At 39.1% G+C, this 17,214-nt stretch overlaps 2 protein-coding genes across 2 annotated transcripts in view; one reads left to right on the forward strand and one right to left on the reverse strand.

The window, feature by feature from the left end:
- The window catches only part of DLAT (dihydrolipoamide S-acetyltransferase), a 41,126-nt gene extending 27,811 nt beyond the window's left edge, over positions 1–13,315 (forward strand). Inside the window, exons 12-14 of the mRNA XM_003794737.2 lie at positions 9,811–9,973; positions 10,330–10,466; positions 11,874–13,315. Of these exons, the coding sequence (XP_003794785.1) occupies positions 9,811–9,973; positions 10,330–10,466; positions 11,874–12,003 (430 nt within the window). The 3' untranslated portion in view covers positions 12,004–13,315. The remainder of the gene's footprint in view (positions 1–9,810; positions 9,974–10,329; positions 10,467–11,873) is intronic.
- A 2,161-nt stretch (positions 13,316–15,476) lies between these two features.
- Positions 15,477–17,214, reverse strand: part of PIH1D2 (PIH1 domain containing 2) — a 4,950-nt gene continuing 3,212 nt past the window's right edge. Inside the window, 2 exon segments of the mRNA XM_023516058.1 lie at positions 15,477–15,678; positions 17,129–17,214. The exon segment at positions 17,129–17,214 is cut by the window's right edge and continues 1 nt beyond it. Of these exon segments, the coding sequence (XP_023371826.1) occupies positions 15,544–15,678; positions 17,129–17,214 (221 nt within the window). The 3' untranslated portion in view covers positions 15,477–15,543.

Raw genomic sequence — 17,214 nt, forward strand, 5'->3', positions numbered from 1 at the left:
CATTGTTGTTTGGCGGGTCCGGGCTGGGGATTCGAACCCACCACCTTAGGTGTACGTGGCTGGCGCCTTAGCCGGTTGAGCTATAGGCGCTGAGCCAGAGCTTAGGTTTTGAAGTAGCCTCAGCCTGAGCTAAGCTTAACTTTTCCTCATGGCCAGATAAACAGAAATCCTTGCTTTTGGTGACAATATGTTGCAATATTTTTCCAGGACACCAGATGGTGCTGTGATGTTTTTAGGAGACAGAGAGCACAGCCAGGAATCTTTATGGTCCTTATTCCAAACTTAGTTGCCTTTAGTGATCACATGATTGTTTTCTGAGCAGTCAGACCCTGCCGGGTTGCGATCTTAAAGCTCACAATAATCCTTCAGGGGCAGGTCTTACGGTGTCCTCTTATACCAGTTCCCATGGGGTGCAGGAGTCCTTTAGCCTGTCCCAAGAATGGAGTTCTGGACTTGGCAGGCAGAATTAAGACTGCTGTGCTTTGGGCCCCTGCTGAGACCTTCTCCTGACCTTCCCTCAATGGCAGCCCCCTGGCCATCAAGACCTTCTCAGTATGGCTGCCTCGCCAGCCACCAAACCTATGGCAAGTCCACTCCAACTACATTCAAATCTGGTTGCTGAATACTGTTGGAGTCTCCCCACTCTTCAAGTTTTCCACTCAACTTGTGGTTTACCACAACAACTGAAAACTCTAGAAAGGTTTCTTCTTGTCACAGACCTCCATGGGGTGTTAGCCGGCCATAATCACTTGCCTAATTCATCAGATTTCCACCCTCCAGATCACACACTGTATCCAGTTCACTACCTCCTCACTGTTCTTCCTGAGCTATGACTGTGGTCAAGGTCCTTGCACCAGGTATGGCTAGGTTCTCTCTTTTTCCCCAATGGTTCTCGGAGAGCTAAGCTGAATAATCCGTCTGGTCCACCCTCTTGCTACAGGATTACCTTTAGATTTCTAAATAACATTTCTTTTTTGCCTTTCATGAATTTTTTTTTTTTTTTGCAGTTTTTGGCCAGGGCTAGGTTTGAACCTGCCACCTCCAGCATATGGGGCTGGCGCCCTACTCCTTTGAGCTACAGGCGCCACCTTGCCTTTCATGAATTTTTTTATTTTTCACTTTATTGACTGACTTGCTATTAAGGAACGTTAAATTTTTGTTTTGTTATATACCCTCCCTACAATCACACATATTACTACCCTCTCAGATTGATTATAGCACAAATTTGGATTAAATCTATATTGAGCACTTGGTGCTGTGGCTCATGTCTGTAATCCTGACACTTTGGGAGGCTGAGCCAGAAGAATCATTTGAGACTAGGAATTTAAGATCAGCTTGAGCAACATAGCAAGATCATGTCTCTACAAAAATAGAAAAATTAGCAGGGTGTGCTGGCATGTGTCTGTAGTTACTTGTCTTGTAGTTACATGTTTCCCAGTTACTTGAGAGACTGAAGCATGAGGATCACTTGAGCCCAGGAGTTTGAGCTTACAGTGAGCTGTGATAATGCCATTGCACTCTATCCCAAGCAACAGAGTAAGACTTTGTCTTGGGGGAAAATTAATGTGCGTATTTACACACACATTCAGTGTTAATTTTTTTAGAATGATATGCCTTCAGTGTTAATTTTTTTTTTTTTTTTTTTTTTGAGACAGAGCCTCAAGCTGTTGCCCTGGGTAGAGTGCTGTGGCATCACAGCTCATAGCAACCTCTAACTCCTGGGCTCAAGCGAGTCTCCTGCCTCTGCCTCCCAAATAGCTGGGACTACAGGCGCCTACCATAACACCCGGCTATTTTTTTGGTTGCAGCCATCATTGTTGTTTGGCAGGCCCAGGCTGGATTTGAATCCGCCAGCTCAGGTGTATGTGGCTGGCACCTTAGCCGCTTGAGCCACAGGCGCCAAGCCAGTGTTAATATTTTTATGACTATAAGAATAATTGTGTATGACAAAGACATGTGGTATACCATGAATACTAACTTGATTTTAATGATTGCCTAACCAAGGGCCTAGTTTTCTATGTGTATACACACCAAGAATTCTTTCCGAAAACTCCCTAGGAGAACTATTATAAACCATTTCTCAATCTGGTCAAGCATATTGTATAGCGGTTCTAACTTTTTGCTTTGTTACTTCCCGCTTAGAGAAGATCTGAGGGTCTAATATTCCTTATAAACCATATTAGTTTCCTAGGGCTGCTGTTATAAATGACCACAAAATTGATGGCTTAAAACAAAATTTATTCTCTCGCTGTCCTGTAGGCCAGAAGTCTAAAACCAGTGTTGGCAGGGTTGTTGTGCTCCCTCCAGTCACTCTAGGGGAGAATCCTTGCTGGCTTTTCCAGTTTGGGTAGGTCCAGGCTTTTCTTGGTTTGCGGTTGTAATGTCTGTAATATCTACCTCCATCCTTACATGACCTTCTGCTTTATGTCTGTGTCTTCTCTTATTAAGGACACTTGGTATTGGATTTTGGGTCACCCAGATAATACAGGATGATCTCATCTCAGGATCCTAATTATACCTCCAAAGACCTTTGACCTTTTTTCCAAATAAGGTCATACTGATAGATAGGTTCTAGGGATTAGATCATAGTATGTCTTTTTAAGCCACCATTCAGCCCACTAAACAAACTTGAAATCAGCCTTCCTATTATATCACAGAGGGATTGCTTTCTGGTGCTTGAACAGAAATGGTTCACTTCTCAAGCATTCAGAGCCTTCCATAATTCGGCTAAGATGTGTTTTTTGCAATCTTCTTTTTCTATAAAGCCTTGTAGTTAACTACTATGTTAACTACTGTGACTCAGCATACCTTTCACGTCTCTCTAGGATGCTGTTTGGCTTTCCCTTTCTTTGTTTTTAGATGTTCTTTTTCCCCATGTGATTATAAGCTCAGCAGGTGTCATTTAATGAATGCTTAAGCAATGTATATGTATTATAAAATTATATGTATAAAATTATAAATTTATATGTATTCTCATGAGACCCTTGTGAAGTAGATACCATTACTGTCTCCATTTCACACATGAGGAAACTGAGGCACAGAGAAGTTAAGTGATTGCCCAAAGTCACATGTAGTAAATGTCAAGCCAAGATATGAATATCAGCTGTTCTGAACCAAGACATACATCTAGTCTTTTTTTTGTAAGTACAGTTTTGTCTTAAACAATGGCATTACACTGCTGTATCCTGTTGAAATCATACCTATCATTAGAGCATAGTTCAAGTTGCCCCACTTTATAAACCTAAGGCAAAAGTAAGCTTTCCTTCCTAAATATTGTACGTATTACTCATTTGGCATTTCCTTTAATGCAATGAATAGTTATTATGTTCTGGTTTTGCTGCTTTATTTTTTTCTGTATGCAACAAGTCCATTTCCTTATCTAGATTGTAAATATTCTAAAGCAGGCATGGTTTCTTAACATTCCTTCCAGTCTCCTTTGTGCCAACCTATAGGCACTTCCTTTTTTTAAATAGCTTTGATTTACCATAATTTACATAACATAAAATCCATCTGCTCTACGTGTATAATTCCTTGATTTTTGTTAAATTTGCAGAATTGTGCAGCCTTTACCACAGTCTAAATTTAGAAATGTCTATCATTTCCACAGAGATCATTCGTGTTTGTTTGTAGTAATTTCCTGCTTCTGCCCATAGCTCCTGGGCAGTCTGAGTCTATAGATTTATATTTTCTAGGCCTTACCTAGAAATGGAATCATAAAATATATGATCTTTTGCATCTGGTTTCTTCTGCTTAACGATGCTGAGACTCACCATGTTGTTGCCTGTACCCAGAGTTTATTCTTTCCATTGCTGACTAGGACTCACTTGTGTCCGTGTTCCAGTCTTTGTTTCTGCCTTCTCCAGTTGAGGATCATTTGATTGCTTCCGACTTTTTTGCTGTTATGAATGATACCACTATGAACATTTATGTACAAGTCTTTGTGTGGGCACATGTTTTTGTTTCTCTTGGGGAGATCCCTAGGAATAGAATTACTGGGTCACAGCAAAATTTTTAATTTTTCTGAAACTTTCACAATATTTTTCAAAGTGGATGCACCATTTCATCTGCTCACCAATAGTGGATAAGGGTTCCAGTTTCTTCTCCATATCCTTATCAATGCTTGTTATTTTGTGTGTGTGTGTGTGTGTGTGTTATAACCCTTTAGGTGGGTATGAGGTGAGAGCTTTCTACTCTTGAGAATATATAAAGAAAAGTAAAGGCAGACTCTGTTTTACTGCACTTTGCTTTATTGTGCTTCCCGGATAATTGCATTTTTTCCAAATGGAAGGCTTGTGGCAGCTCTGCGTCAACCAAGTCAGTGGCGTCCTTTTCCAACAGCATGTGCCCACTTCCTGTCTCTGTGTCACATAGTAGTAAATCTCACAGTGTTTCAACCTTGTTATTTATTATTATATTTGTTGGGGGGGATCTGTGGTCAGTGATTTTTGATGTTATTTATTGAATTGTTTTGATGCCCCATGAACCACACCCATAAAAGATAGCAAATTTAATTGATAAATGTTGTATGTGTTCTGTCTGCTCCTCCAGCCAGCTGTCCTCTGTCTCTCTCCCTCTCCTTGGGCCTCCTTATTCTCTGAGATGCAACAATATTGAAATTAGGCCAATGAATAATCCTGCAATGTCCTTAAGTGTTTAATTGAATACTCGGCGGCACCTGTGGCTCAAGCGGCTAAGGCACCAGCCACATAACACCTAAGGTGGCGGGTTCAAATGCAGCCCGGGCCCGCCAAACAACAATGACGGCTGCAACCAAAAAATCGCTGGGTGTTGTGGTGGGCACCTGTGGTCCCAGCTACTTGGGAGGTGGGGGCAGGAGACTCGCTTAGCCCAGGAGTTGGAGGTTGCTGTGAGCTGTGATGCCACAGCACTCTACCCAGGTGGACAGCTTGAGGCTCTGTCTCAAAAAAAGAAAGAAAGAAAGGAATACTCAAGTCTCTCACTTTTAATCAAAAGCTAGAAATAATTGAGTTTAATAATGAATGTGTCAAAAGCCAAGATAGGCTAAAAGGTAGGCCTGCTGCGTCAAAGTTAGCTAATTTATGAATGCAAAAGAAAAGTTCTTGAAGAAAATTAAAAGTGCTACTCCAGTGAATATGGATGATGAGAAAGTGAGACATTTTTGTTGCTAGTACAGACAGAGTTTGGTCTGGGTGAGTAGTTCTCAGCCTTCCTAATGCCGCAGCCCTTTAATACAGGTTGAGAACCTCTGGTGTGGGTAAAGAGCACACCAGCAATCACATTCCTTCAAGATAAAGCCTAATCTAGAGCAAGGCTGTGACTCTTTTCCATTCTGTGAAGGCTAATAGAACTTGATGAAGCAGCAAGTACTGGTACAGAAGCTATAGCAAGTTATTTAGATGATCTAGCTAAGATAATTGATGAAAGTGGCTATGGTAAACACTAGATTTTTAATATAGATAAAAAACAGCTTTATCTTGAAAGAAGAAGCCATATAGGCTAGGACTTTAATAACCAGAGAGGAGAAGTCAGTATTGACTCCAATGCTTCAAAGGATAGGCTGACCCTTTGTTAGGGGCTAATGGCAGCTGATGATCCCAGTGCTCATTAACCATTTCAAAAATCCTCAGGCCATTAAGAATTATGTTAGGCTTGGTGTGGTGCCTCATGCCTGTGATCCTAGCACTTTGAGAGACCAAGGCAAGAGGATCTCTTGAGCTCAGGAGTTTGAGACCAGCCTCTTCAAGAATGAGACCTTGTCTCTACTAAAAATAGAAAAAAATCAGCTGGGTGTTTTGGCCGACGCCTATAGTCTCAGCTACTTAGAAGGCTGCGGCAGTAGGATTGCTTAAGCCCAGGAGTTTGAGGTTGCTGTGAGCTAGGCTGATGCCCTGACACTCTAGCCTGGGCAACAGAGCAAGACTCTTATCTCAAATAAAGTAAAAAGAATTATGTTAAATCTAATCTGTGCCCTGCAAATGGAACAACAAAGCCTGAATAACAACAGGCTCTGTTGAGGTTTGTTCATACTATGGTTTACTGAATATTTGAAGCCCAATGTTGAGTTGAGACCCACTGCTCAGAAGAAAACATACCTTTCAGAACATTACTGTTCACTGAAAATGAACCTGGTTACCCATGGAAATGTATAAGGAGATGAATGTGGGCTACTGCTTATACAGTGTCTCTTCTGCAGCCTGTGAATAAAAGAGTAATTTTAACTTTCAAGTGTTATTATTTAAGAAATGCATTTCATTAAACTATGGGTGCCATAGATAATGTCTCCTCTGATGGATCTAAGCAAAATAGAGTATATTGAAAACCTTGAAAGGATTCATCATTCTAGATGCCATTAAGAACATTTGTGGGCTGGGTGTGGTGGCTCATAACTATAATTCTAGTACTGTGGGAAGCTGAGATGGGAAGATTGGGGTCAGGAGTTCAGGACCAGCCTAAGCAAGAGCAAGACCCCGTCTTTATCAGAAATAGAAAAAATTAGCTGGGCATAGTGGCGTACCTACAAGTCTGAGCTACTTAAAAGTCTGAGGCAGGAGGGTGGCTTGAGGCCAGGAGTTTGAGGTTGCAGTTTGAGCTATGATGACACTTCTGGCATTCTACCTGGGGTGACAGAGTAAGACTGTCTGAAAAAAAAAAAAACAATTTGTGATTCATTTGGAGATCAAAATATCAACATTACTACAAATTTGAAAGAAGTTGATACCAGTCCTCCTGGGTGAGTGTGAGGGATTCAGAGAGTTCTTCAGTGGAGGAAGTAACAGCAAGAGAATTAGGATTAGAAGTAGGTCCTGAAAATGTGACTGGATTGCTGCAGTCTCATGATATAACTTGGACAGACAGAAGTTGCTTCTTATGGATGCTCAAAGAAAGTATTGGATTTTGGGTTTGTTTTTGTTGTTTTTTTGAGACAGGGTCTTAGTGTCACCCAAGCTGGAGGACTAGAATGCAGTAGCATAATCATAGCTCATTGTAACCTTGAACTCCTGGGCCCAGGCAGTCCTCCCACATCACCTTCCTGAATAGGTGGAACAACAGGAATGGGCCACCATACCCAGCTAATTTTTAATTATTTTGCAGAGACAGGTCTTGTGTTGCCCAGGGTGGTCTTGTGTTGCCTCAAGCACTTCTCCCACCCTGGCCTCTTAAATTCCTGGGATTAGAAGCCATGTTTCTTGAGAAGGAATCAACTTCTGATGAAGATACTGTGAACATTGTTGAAATGAGAACAAAGGATTTGGAATATTCCCTAAACTTAGTTGATAAAGCGGGGACAATTTGAGAGCATTGACTCCAATTTTGAAAGAAGTTCTACTGTGGCTAAAGTGCTATAAAATAGCTTCAGAAAGATGAGAAATCTTTCTGAAAGAAAGAGTCAGTTGGTGCAGCAAACTTCATTGTTGTCTTATTTTAAGAAATTGCCACAGTCCCTCCAGCCTTCAGCAGCCACCACCCTCATTGGTCAGTAGCCATCAACATCAATAAGACTTTGCACTTGCAAAAAGATTACAATTTGATGAAATCTCAGATGATTATTAATGTATTTTAGCAATAAAGTATTTTTTAACTCAGGTAATCAAAATATTGATTTTTTAAAAAAGATAAAATGCTATAGCATTCTTAGTAGACAACATTATAATGTAATTTTATGACTCGGCGCCTGTGGCTCAAGCAGCTAAGGCGCCAGCCACATACACCTGAGCTGGCAGGTTCGAATCCAGCACTCTACCCAAGGGGACAGCTTGAGGCTCTGTCTCCAAAAAAAAAATGTAATTTTATATGCACTGGTAAATCAAAAAGTTCCTGTGACTTTATTTCTATATTTATTTCAATAGTCTAGAACTAAACTTGGGTTATCTTTGATGTATGCTTTTATTTAGATAGAAGAATTTAGGTGGCAGGATCAGTTCCATCGGTTCATTAATTCTTACCAAATGCCTTTCATTTCTTATTTGTTCATACAGCCATTCAGGAAACATTTACTGAATATGTATTAGGCTGGGCAAGGTGGCTCACGCCTCTAATCCGAGGCCAAGATGGGCACATTACTTGAGCTCAGTAGTTCGAGAACAGCCTGAGCAAGGGCAAGACCCTGTCTCTAATAAAAATAGAAAAATTGAGGCAAGGGGATCACTTGAGCACAAGAGTTTGAGGTTGCTGTGAACTATGATGATGTCAGGGCAACAGAGTGAGACTGCTTCAAAAAAACAAAAAAAAACACATGTACTATTTGCTAGTTCATTGGTGAACAACATAGGAAACACCATCCCCATTTTCTCCAGGCAAAGAGCACTAACCAAGCAATTAAAAAAATTTTTTTTAAAGACAGATAATTTTATCAAGAAATCAGTATTTGGTTTATGAGACCCTGGCTAGAGTCCAGCTATGGTAACTGATAAGGGTCACACATTATATATATATATTTTTTGAGACAGAGCCTCAAGGTATCCCCCTGGATAGAGTGCTGTGGCATAGCTCACAGCAACCTCCAACTCCTGGAGTAAGTCTCCTGCCTCAGCCTCCCAAGTACCTGGGACCACAGGCGCCTGCCACAACGCCCGGCCATTTTTTGGTTGCAGCCGTCGTTGGTTGGCGGGTCCGGGCTGGGGATTCGAACCCGCCACCTTAGGTGTATGTGGCTGGCACCTTAGCCACTTGAGTCACAGGTGCCGAGTCCACACATTATATTATTAAAGCAGATCCTTATGCTTATAAGTGACAAAAGCCTGTCTCTAACCAGCTTAGGCAAATGAGGATTTTGGTACCCAAGATCTTCTGGAGATTGTGCCTAGGAAGAGCCGGAGTTCTTTGGAGGCAGAGCTATACCCTTGTGTTAAATTTTAGCTTTTCTCCATCTCAGAACACTTTAGCAGGGGCCCTTACACAAACCCTAAGGAGACTGTGGATAAAATTCAGGAATTTGTTTACTTAGATGGGGGCGAAAAAAATCACAGTTTTTTTCCCCACTAACCTCTACTAAAACTCAGTGTTTCTTCTTGATATATATATGTAGAGAACAAATCAAATGTTAATACTTATATCTGCTGACCAATACAAATCAGTTATTTTCACGTCACATTGTGGTTGTTGTATACGTCTTAAATAGTGTTTTGCTCTCTATAAAATAATAGCCATTATTAGGCTTGCAACAAATCTTGTTAGTGAGTGAATACAAAAGCGCATATATTATAGTTGATTTTTGAATAGTTTGATAACTGAATTTCAGTGTAGTTTTTTTGAAATTTAGTATTAGTATTTTTAGTGTTAAATATTATGAGATGAGACCCAACTATATAAGATCACCTGCTACGGAAAAGATTGGCAGTCTCATTTATGTTCTTCTAAGACACCACTACCCTCTACATCCTGAACACCCTGTTTCTCTCCAAAATTTAGTTCTTTCCATCCATTCTTCCTTTTTTCTGCTCAGACTCTGCCTGCAGAGACTCAACTGTAGCCAATATGGTTCCATTCAAAATCCAAGGAGTTCTGACTGTTTAATTCTCACTGAAAGCTGAACTATTTTTTTACTCAGCTACACCCATGTTTTATTCAAAGCAGATGGCAGGGGAAGTTAGAAGATGTCTGTAAAACCAACCTATATGGCACATTTCTCATTCATTTTTAAAAAGTGCAAGTGAAGGATAGGACACAGCAAAACATAAAAGTAGGGCAGGAGTTTCTGTGCCCAAACAGTAGCACAAGCTGGTTCTAAAATTTTTTTGAAGTAAATAGCAGTATTTTTGTTTAACCTAGCAAGTAGGTTCTTAATAAACACTGTTGTTGATTATTAAGTTTCTTTTTCTTTTTAAACAGAAATCACGTTGTTGATGTCAGTGTAGCTGTCAGTACTCCTGCAGGACTCATCACACCAATTGTGTTTAATGCACACATAAAAGGACTGGAAACTATTGCTAATGATGTGGTTTCTTTAGCAACCAAAGCAAGAGAGGGTAAACTACAGCCACATGAGTTCCAGGTAAAGTATTAGTTATTTGCTTCCTGAATTTTAAGGAGTATGTTATTTCTAAGGTAAGCAGAATGCATTTATTGCACTTTTCCCCTTTTAATTCTGCCACCTATTCTTAACGACACAAGATCCAGAAAATAAAGAAAAATTAAATCATGGATCAAAACCTGAAAACTGGAGTGCAGAAGCCAACATAATTGACTTCTGTTCACATTGTAATGTTTGTGTATTTTCAGTAATGTGTATTCTATTCAGGTCTTCCTTAAAAGATTAAGTTTTGGTGTTTTCACAGAACATTTGTCATATTTTCTGGTTTATGTTGACAAGCAATTTATACGGTCTATTTTTAATCCATTTTCCTCTAGGGTGGCACTTTTACAATATCTAATTTAGGAATGTTTGGAATTAAGAATTTTTCTGCTATTATTAACCCACCTCAAGCGTGTATTTTAGCAATTGGTGCTTCAGAGGATAAACTGGTTCCAGCAGACAATGAAAAAGGGTAAGTGCCAAAACTGAGAGGGAGTTATAAGCTTGTTACATCCCTTCGTATCCCTGAGGGACTGGTGCTCAGATCTCCAGGGATACCAGAATCCACGATGCTCATGCTTCTGATGTAAAATGGTATTGCTTGAGCCTTGAACTCCTGGGCTCAAGCAATCCTCCTGCCTCTGCCTCCCAAAGAGCTGAAACTACAGGTACATGACACCATACCTGGCTAATTTTTCTGTGTTTTATAGTGACAGGGTCTCGCTATTGCTCTGGCTGGTCTCAAACTCCTGGGCTCAAGCATTCTCCTGCTTCGGCCTCCTAAAATGCTAGAATTACAGGCATGTGTGGCTATGCCCAACCTGTGCCTGTTTTGAGCCTCAGTTTTAAAGATAGTTATTGGTATGGTATACTGTATCTTCTGGTAGAATCAGGTATACATTCTATCTGGGTGGCAGCTTTTAAACTAAATTCATTACTAAATTCATTTAATTCTGTTTGAGGTGGGAAACCTTATTTATTGACTCTAGGTGAGAGCCAGCACGCTTTTTCTTTAAGACTCAGATAGCATATATTTTAGGCTTTCTGGGCCAGATGGTCTCTGTTGCAAATGCTTTGCCATTGTAGTGTGAATAAATAATATGTAGGCTGGTGTATAAAGTGGCTCATCTGTAATCCTAGCACTCTGGGAGGCTGAGATGGGCAGATCACTTGAGCTCAGGAGTTTGAGACCAGCCTGAGCAAGAGTGAGACCCCATCTCTACTAAAAATAGAAAAGTTAGGCTCGGTGTCTGTGGCTCAAGTGGCTAAGGCGCCAGCCACGTACACCCAAGGTAGCGGATTCAAATCCAGTCCGCGCCCGTGAACAACAATGACGGCTGCAACCAAAAAATAGCTGGGTGTTGTGGCAGGCGCCTGTGGTCCCAGCTACTCAGGAGGCTGAGGCAGTTTAGCCAAGGGGTTGGAGGTTGCTGTGAGCTGGGATGCCATGGCACTCTACCCAGGGGGACAGCTTGAGGCTCTGTCTCAAAAAAATAAAAAAAATAGAAAAGTTAGCCAAGTGTTGTGTTGGGTGCCTGTAGTCCCAGCTACTCGGGAAGCTGAGGCAGGAAGTACTCAACCCCAGAGTGAGACTCTTGTCTCAAAAAAAAAAAAAAAAAAGTAAATTCTAGTAAACCTTTATTAATAAAAATAGGTGGTGGGGAGGATTTGTTGACCCATGTTCTAGGTATCTATTTGGTCTGTTTGGCCTTCAGGCTATTAATTTGACCTAAAGGTATAGGGGGACATGAAGAGTAGGTGGAAATTGGTTATATTACCAATTTGGGATTATAGGGTAGGAGTCAGCATCTGGATGGTTATTAGCTAAAATCCAGTGATTGCTTTCATAATACCTAATAACATTTTTCTCTTAATCTAGGTTTGATGTGGCTAGCATGATGTCTGTTACGCTCAGCTGTGATCATCGGGTTGTAGATGGAGCAGTTGGAGCCCAGTGGCTTGCTGAGTTTAGAAAGTACCTTGAAAAACCTATCACTATGTTGTTATAACTAATTCAAGAATTTCTAGATTCTCCCAGGTCACACTGATTCATTCTTATCAAGATATTTATATGTTATTAAGCAGGTGGTTCATTTTATTTTAACGTTAACCAGTTGTTTTTATTATTGAGTTTATCCAGATAAATTATTTGTTATGAGCATTACTGAATTTTTAAAATCCCTATTATAACCAAATATTGTGCACATTTGATAATTATACACCAGATTTCAAGCTGTCTGTTCCTTGTCAAGGGCCATGTGGCCCACCCCTTTGGTGAAAAGTATTTCCACTAGGAAATGTAGGATGAGTAAAATTGTGGTTCCCCAGAGACAGGTATCTAAACGTAGTAACCCATGTGAAACCTTGAAGTTCTGAAATTTAACTGCGTAAATTAATTGCTTAGATGTGAGAGAAAAAGAAGTCAGGAAAATTGTTCTTTTGGGGGGCAGGTTTGAATTGAAACTTGAGTTTCTAATTTAATCCTAGTTTAAATCTTTCTATTATATAATTTTGGTGTATCATGGATGGGAAGGGTAGAGAATTTAAAAGGAAAAAGCAAAATTTTAAAATTCAACATTTTCTTAGATTTCTTCTATTATTGTTTATTTTTCTATAAATCTCTACATAGTTGTTTTTCCCCTCTTGAGATAATATAAACCAGCTACTTGTTGTAAATGAGAATTTGTGTGGTATTTATTTAAACGAATATGTGTAATTCAGAGTTCAGAATTTTATAGTTCTTTCCAAATAAAAGAACATGCTTGTAAATTTAATAGAAGTTGTGAAAGTAGAATTTTCCCGCTAGGGTTAATTGGTAGTTGATTGCAAATGAACCGAATTATCAGAAGTTATTAATCAAATAACTGGAAAACTGTGTCAGTTACCTATGGAATACATATAGAATATGTGTACATATGTAAAATATGGCTGCTAGAGTCAGATATGTGCCAAAGTCCATTTATCACCAAGTCCTGTCAGAAAAGATGATGGGGAGAGATACAATGGTGAACAATTTCCAGTGCTAAAAAATGGTAATTTCTACGTGGAGAAAGCAAAAAAGTTAAGTGTATGTTAAAAAGTGTTCAGTGTCTTTCCACTCCAGTGTTGCCTCAGGTAGAATAAGAAAGCCCTAAAATCCTGTTGGAAAGAAAAAATTAAGCCCATTATCTTATCAGCCTAAATGCATTTTTCCATTTCGTCGTGTTTTTGCCTTTCTTTTAGCGCGAAGGAGGCGGTGATATTCAGGATAATAAAAATGAATTGGGAACATTATCACAATTCCAGACTTTCTACTGATGTGTTTTAATAAATGTTTGGAATAATTTATGACTATTTAAAATAAATCGACTAGTGTTTTCTTATATATGTGATATATGGAGCATCCCCTAAAATTTGCTTTAAGTGTTTCAGTGTTGAATCTATTTGTAAATGTTATTACATGGTGCACAAGTGACACTCCATATATTCCACAAACATTTACCTTGCTGTATTGTTATGAAAACAATCAGTATGAGTGATTTTAGGTTGAATGAATGTTATGCAAAAGGAGTAAGCTTATCACAAGGGACCATTATCATCATGAGCCAGATCTGGTTCAGACAGATCCAGTTTCAAAGTTAATTCATTTTTTGCTAATGCTTATAGCTCTGTTCCCTTGGAAGAAAAAAATAGTTGCCTTCTAATAAAAACTGTTGTGAGTTAAAAATTAACCTGAGCTATAATCTAAATCAGGGTTCAGCGTATTTCTCTTACCAGAACTGAAAGAAAAATGTTAGAAATAGTATTTTTGGTTACATAAGAGTGTATCACAATTAAATCGTATGTCTTCAGTGTTGTCTGGTTTGATTTTTGATCTGTTGGTAATTTTCGCATTAAATTACAGTATTTAGATACAGGGAAAGCCATTTATGTGTAACCTCTCAATACAGATGAATTTTACATTTATATAATTGGTAAAATATAGAGTAGGTTGAGAAGGAGGATATATAATCTGACCCTTCAGGCTCAAGGAGTTAGTAAAGAACCACATGTTTGGGTGTTATACTTACTACCAAAATGAAAAGTGTGGTCTGGCTCCGTTAGACACCTAACTCACAATTCTGAGGCTTACTGAGTATGAAATTAGGATATCCCAAAGCGGTCTACAAAGGAGTAGACCATAAGAGATACAGGAATACGTTGCCAGGAATAGTCTTCACCTAGTAATGCACAAATCCTGGAATACATGGGGAAATCATAAGCACTAATGGTAAGTGACCTAAAACCAATTTTGTAGAAAAATCTGTTCTTGAAATAGGGGATGTCTATCTCAGTTTTTAATTTTGAGAGGGAAAAAATATTAGATTCGAATTTAAACAGTCCACAGTTGATTATTATTCATTATTAATGCCTTTCCGGGCCAACATTTTGCTTTCTGTAGGCAGTGAGAGGTAGTGATCTTTTTATTAATATAAAATCTATTGAAATATAAGTGATATCCAACACCACAGATAAGCAAATAGTCTGCATGTGGCCCATGGAGCACAGGTTAGATACCCCTGCCTTACGTTTAGAATAAAAACTATATATATCCTGGAACTGATGCAGAAAACCCATCTAAAGTGAGGTAAGGTACTGCTGCTTGCCCTTCTGTGGACAAGAGCTGTCCATTAGAAGCAGGCTTAAGTTAAGGAAACAGTTTATGACAGAACTTAAAATAAGGGAGAACTTCATGGACCTTATGTTGAACTTGAAGTTAGTAATTGCAAGGAAGCTGTTTTGTATCTAGAAAAGATGATTAAGTTTAAAGTTTGGTGTGCATATAGCCTGCTTGAGATATAAATTGGATAGTTGGTATCTTTGAGTGAATGGTAATTGAAACTTAACATAACTTCTATACTTCTGCTTAAGAAAAAAGCACTTGTCTCAGAAGTACCTCCTTTGTTTCAAATAAGAGATGGACATAGTTTGCTTATAATGTGCGATGACATCCACTTACTGTGTCATTGTTTCCAATCCACAGACAAGCCTATGTCTGATATCATAAGGTATAGCTGGTTAGTCTGGACTCCTGGCAAAGCTGTTTTGTCAAAATATAGGGTTCACAGAAGCTTAGGTTTGAATATTATATTTCAGCCTGTATCTTTATTGTTAGAGGAGACATTCACTGCAACAACCCATCTTGGTAGTTTTAAAAAGGTTCTTACAGAGTCTGGGATTTTTTTCCTGATGTAAAGATTTACTAGAGCCTTTTTTTCCCTAAGCACTAAACCAAGAGTGATCACATATTACTTGGAAACAATTAGAATATTCCCAAATGATAACTTAAGATCACTACAAATATCTTTAAAATAAGTACAGATAAATTTCTAGTTGATGTCAAGTTTATTTGGAAATGAGTTTAAAAAATAGTAATAGCTGAAGAGAAAAAAAATCTCATTCCATCAAAGTGAACTCTTAGAAAACAGGAATCAATGTTTAATATAAATGACTACCTCTGCTGATGGTGAAGGTCCTATAATTCACATTATTTCAGTACTAAAAACTGAAAACAGAATGACGATCTTGTTTTACACCAATGGCATTGTGATGATTAATGTAGATTTCTCTTTGATAAATTTTGCTGTAGTCATTTTAGTATCAACAGGTTCTGGAAGATTGAGATGTAATCTGTACTTCTCAGAGACTTCAATCAATAAATCATCCTAAAAATAAAACAAAAAGGATTTTTAAAAGATGAAAATAGATGCTGGGCATGGTGGCTCACATCTGTAATCCCAGTGTATGAGGAGGCCAAGGCAGGAGGGTCACTTGAGGCCAGGAGTTCATGATCAGCCTGAGCTACACAGCAAGATCCTGTCTTTACCAAAAAAAAATTTTTTTTTTAATTAGCCAGGTACGGTGGTACATCCTTCTAATTCCAACTACTCTGGAGGCTGAGGTGGGAGGATTGCTTGAACCCAGGAATTTGAGGCTGCAGTGAGCTATGGTCATGCCACTGCACTCCAGCCTGGGTAAAGAATGAGATCCTGTTTCTTATTTTAAAAAAAGAAAAGGATTTTCTGGGTGGCACCTGTAGCTCAAAGGAGTAGGGTGCTGACCCCATATACTGGAGGTGGGTTCAAACGCAGCCTGGCCAAAAACTGCAAAAAAAAACAATAAATAAAAAAAGAAAAGGACTTGCTACTAGCCTGTCTAAAACGAACTTTAAAGTGTAAAACTCTATGGACCCCAACCTTCCTTGAGCAAGAAAACAGGCTGAGAAAGCTGCTCAGCATCTAAGAATGACACATTCTCCAATACTACTCAGGTGTGGCCAAGAAGGACCTTGGAAAGGGAGTGGCGCTGAAGGTCATGATGGAAAGCAATGGAACTGGGAGCTAGTAATTAAGGAGCCTAGGTGAGAATATCCCCTGCCTCCCACGTCTGCCTACTAGGATTTCAGAATTGCTGTGCACTAGTAAATGCAGTGTACCTCTTACTTTTCCCATTTCTGAACTGAAATGGTTATCTTCGGATTTCACATTATATGGTAGATGGGATTGGGGGAGTAGATAGCTTGTCTCTGCATGTTATAGGGCTATGATTCAAGAGGAGAAGAATGCAAAATCCTGTACTTTGGAGTCTGATCCTGAGATTGGAGGTGTTTTCCTTGTGTAAAGAAGGGAAATACTTGTGACCAAGAGGGTGGACTTTGGTAGACTGCAGGATTGGTCCCAATTATCTGCTCTTCTGTAAGACTGGTCCCAATTATTTGCTCAATTATTATTATTTGTAAGATTATACATTCCTGCCCTGTGACTTCCTGTAAGAAGATACTCACCAATCCCATACATACAGGACTTGACCTTGTGACTTACTTTGGCCAATGGAATGTGAATAGCAGTGATATATGTGATATATGCCATCTCTGAGTGGAAGTTTCAGGATACATTGGATTTGTTTTCCCTCCGTCATGAGAATGGCATATCTTAGATGGGAATTGCACTTTACCTGGATCTTGAAATGTGCAAGACTTATGGAGCAGAACAGGCCTAGCTGACATGTAACCTGAGCAAATAACTATAAATTCTCCAAGTTTTATAGTTTGTTACTACAGCATAATACAGTAAATGCTGACTGATGCAAATTTATAGTAAGATCTATTCAACTTACCTCAGAAACATTAAGGTCACAGAGAGAGACTGAATTAATACCAGGTAATTCAACTTTCAGCTCAATTTTCAGAGGTTTCTCATTTT

The sequence above is a fragment of the Otolemur garnettii genome, unplaced genomic scaffold (genome assembly GCF_000181295.1).
Source record: "Otolemur garnettii isolate 467f Iridium unplaced genomic scaffold, OtoGar3 scaffold00086, whole genome shotgun sequence".
Taxonomy (NCBI): domain Eukaryota; kingdom Metazoa; phylum Chordata; class Mammalia; order Primates; family Galagidae; genus Otolemur; species Otolemur garnettii.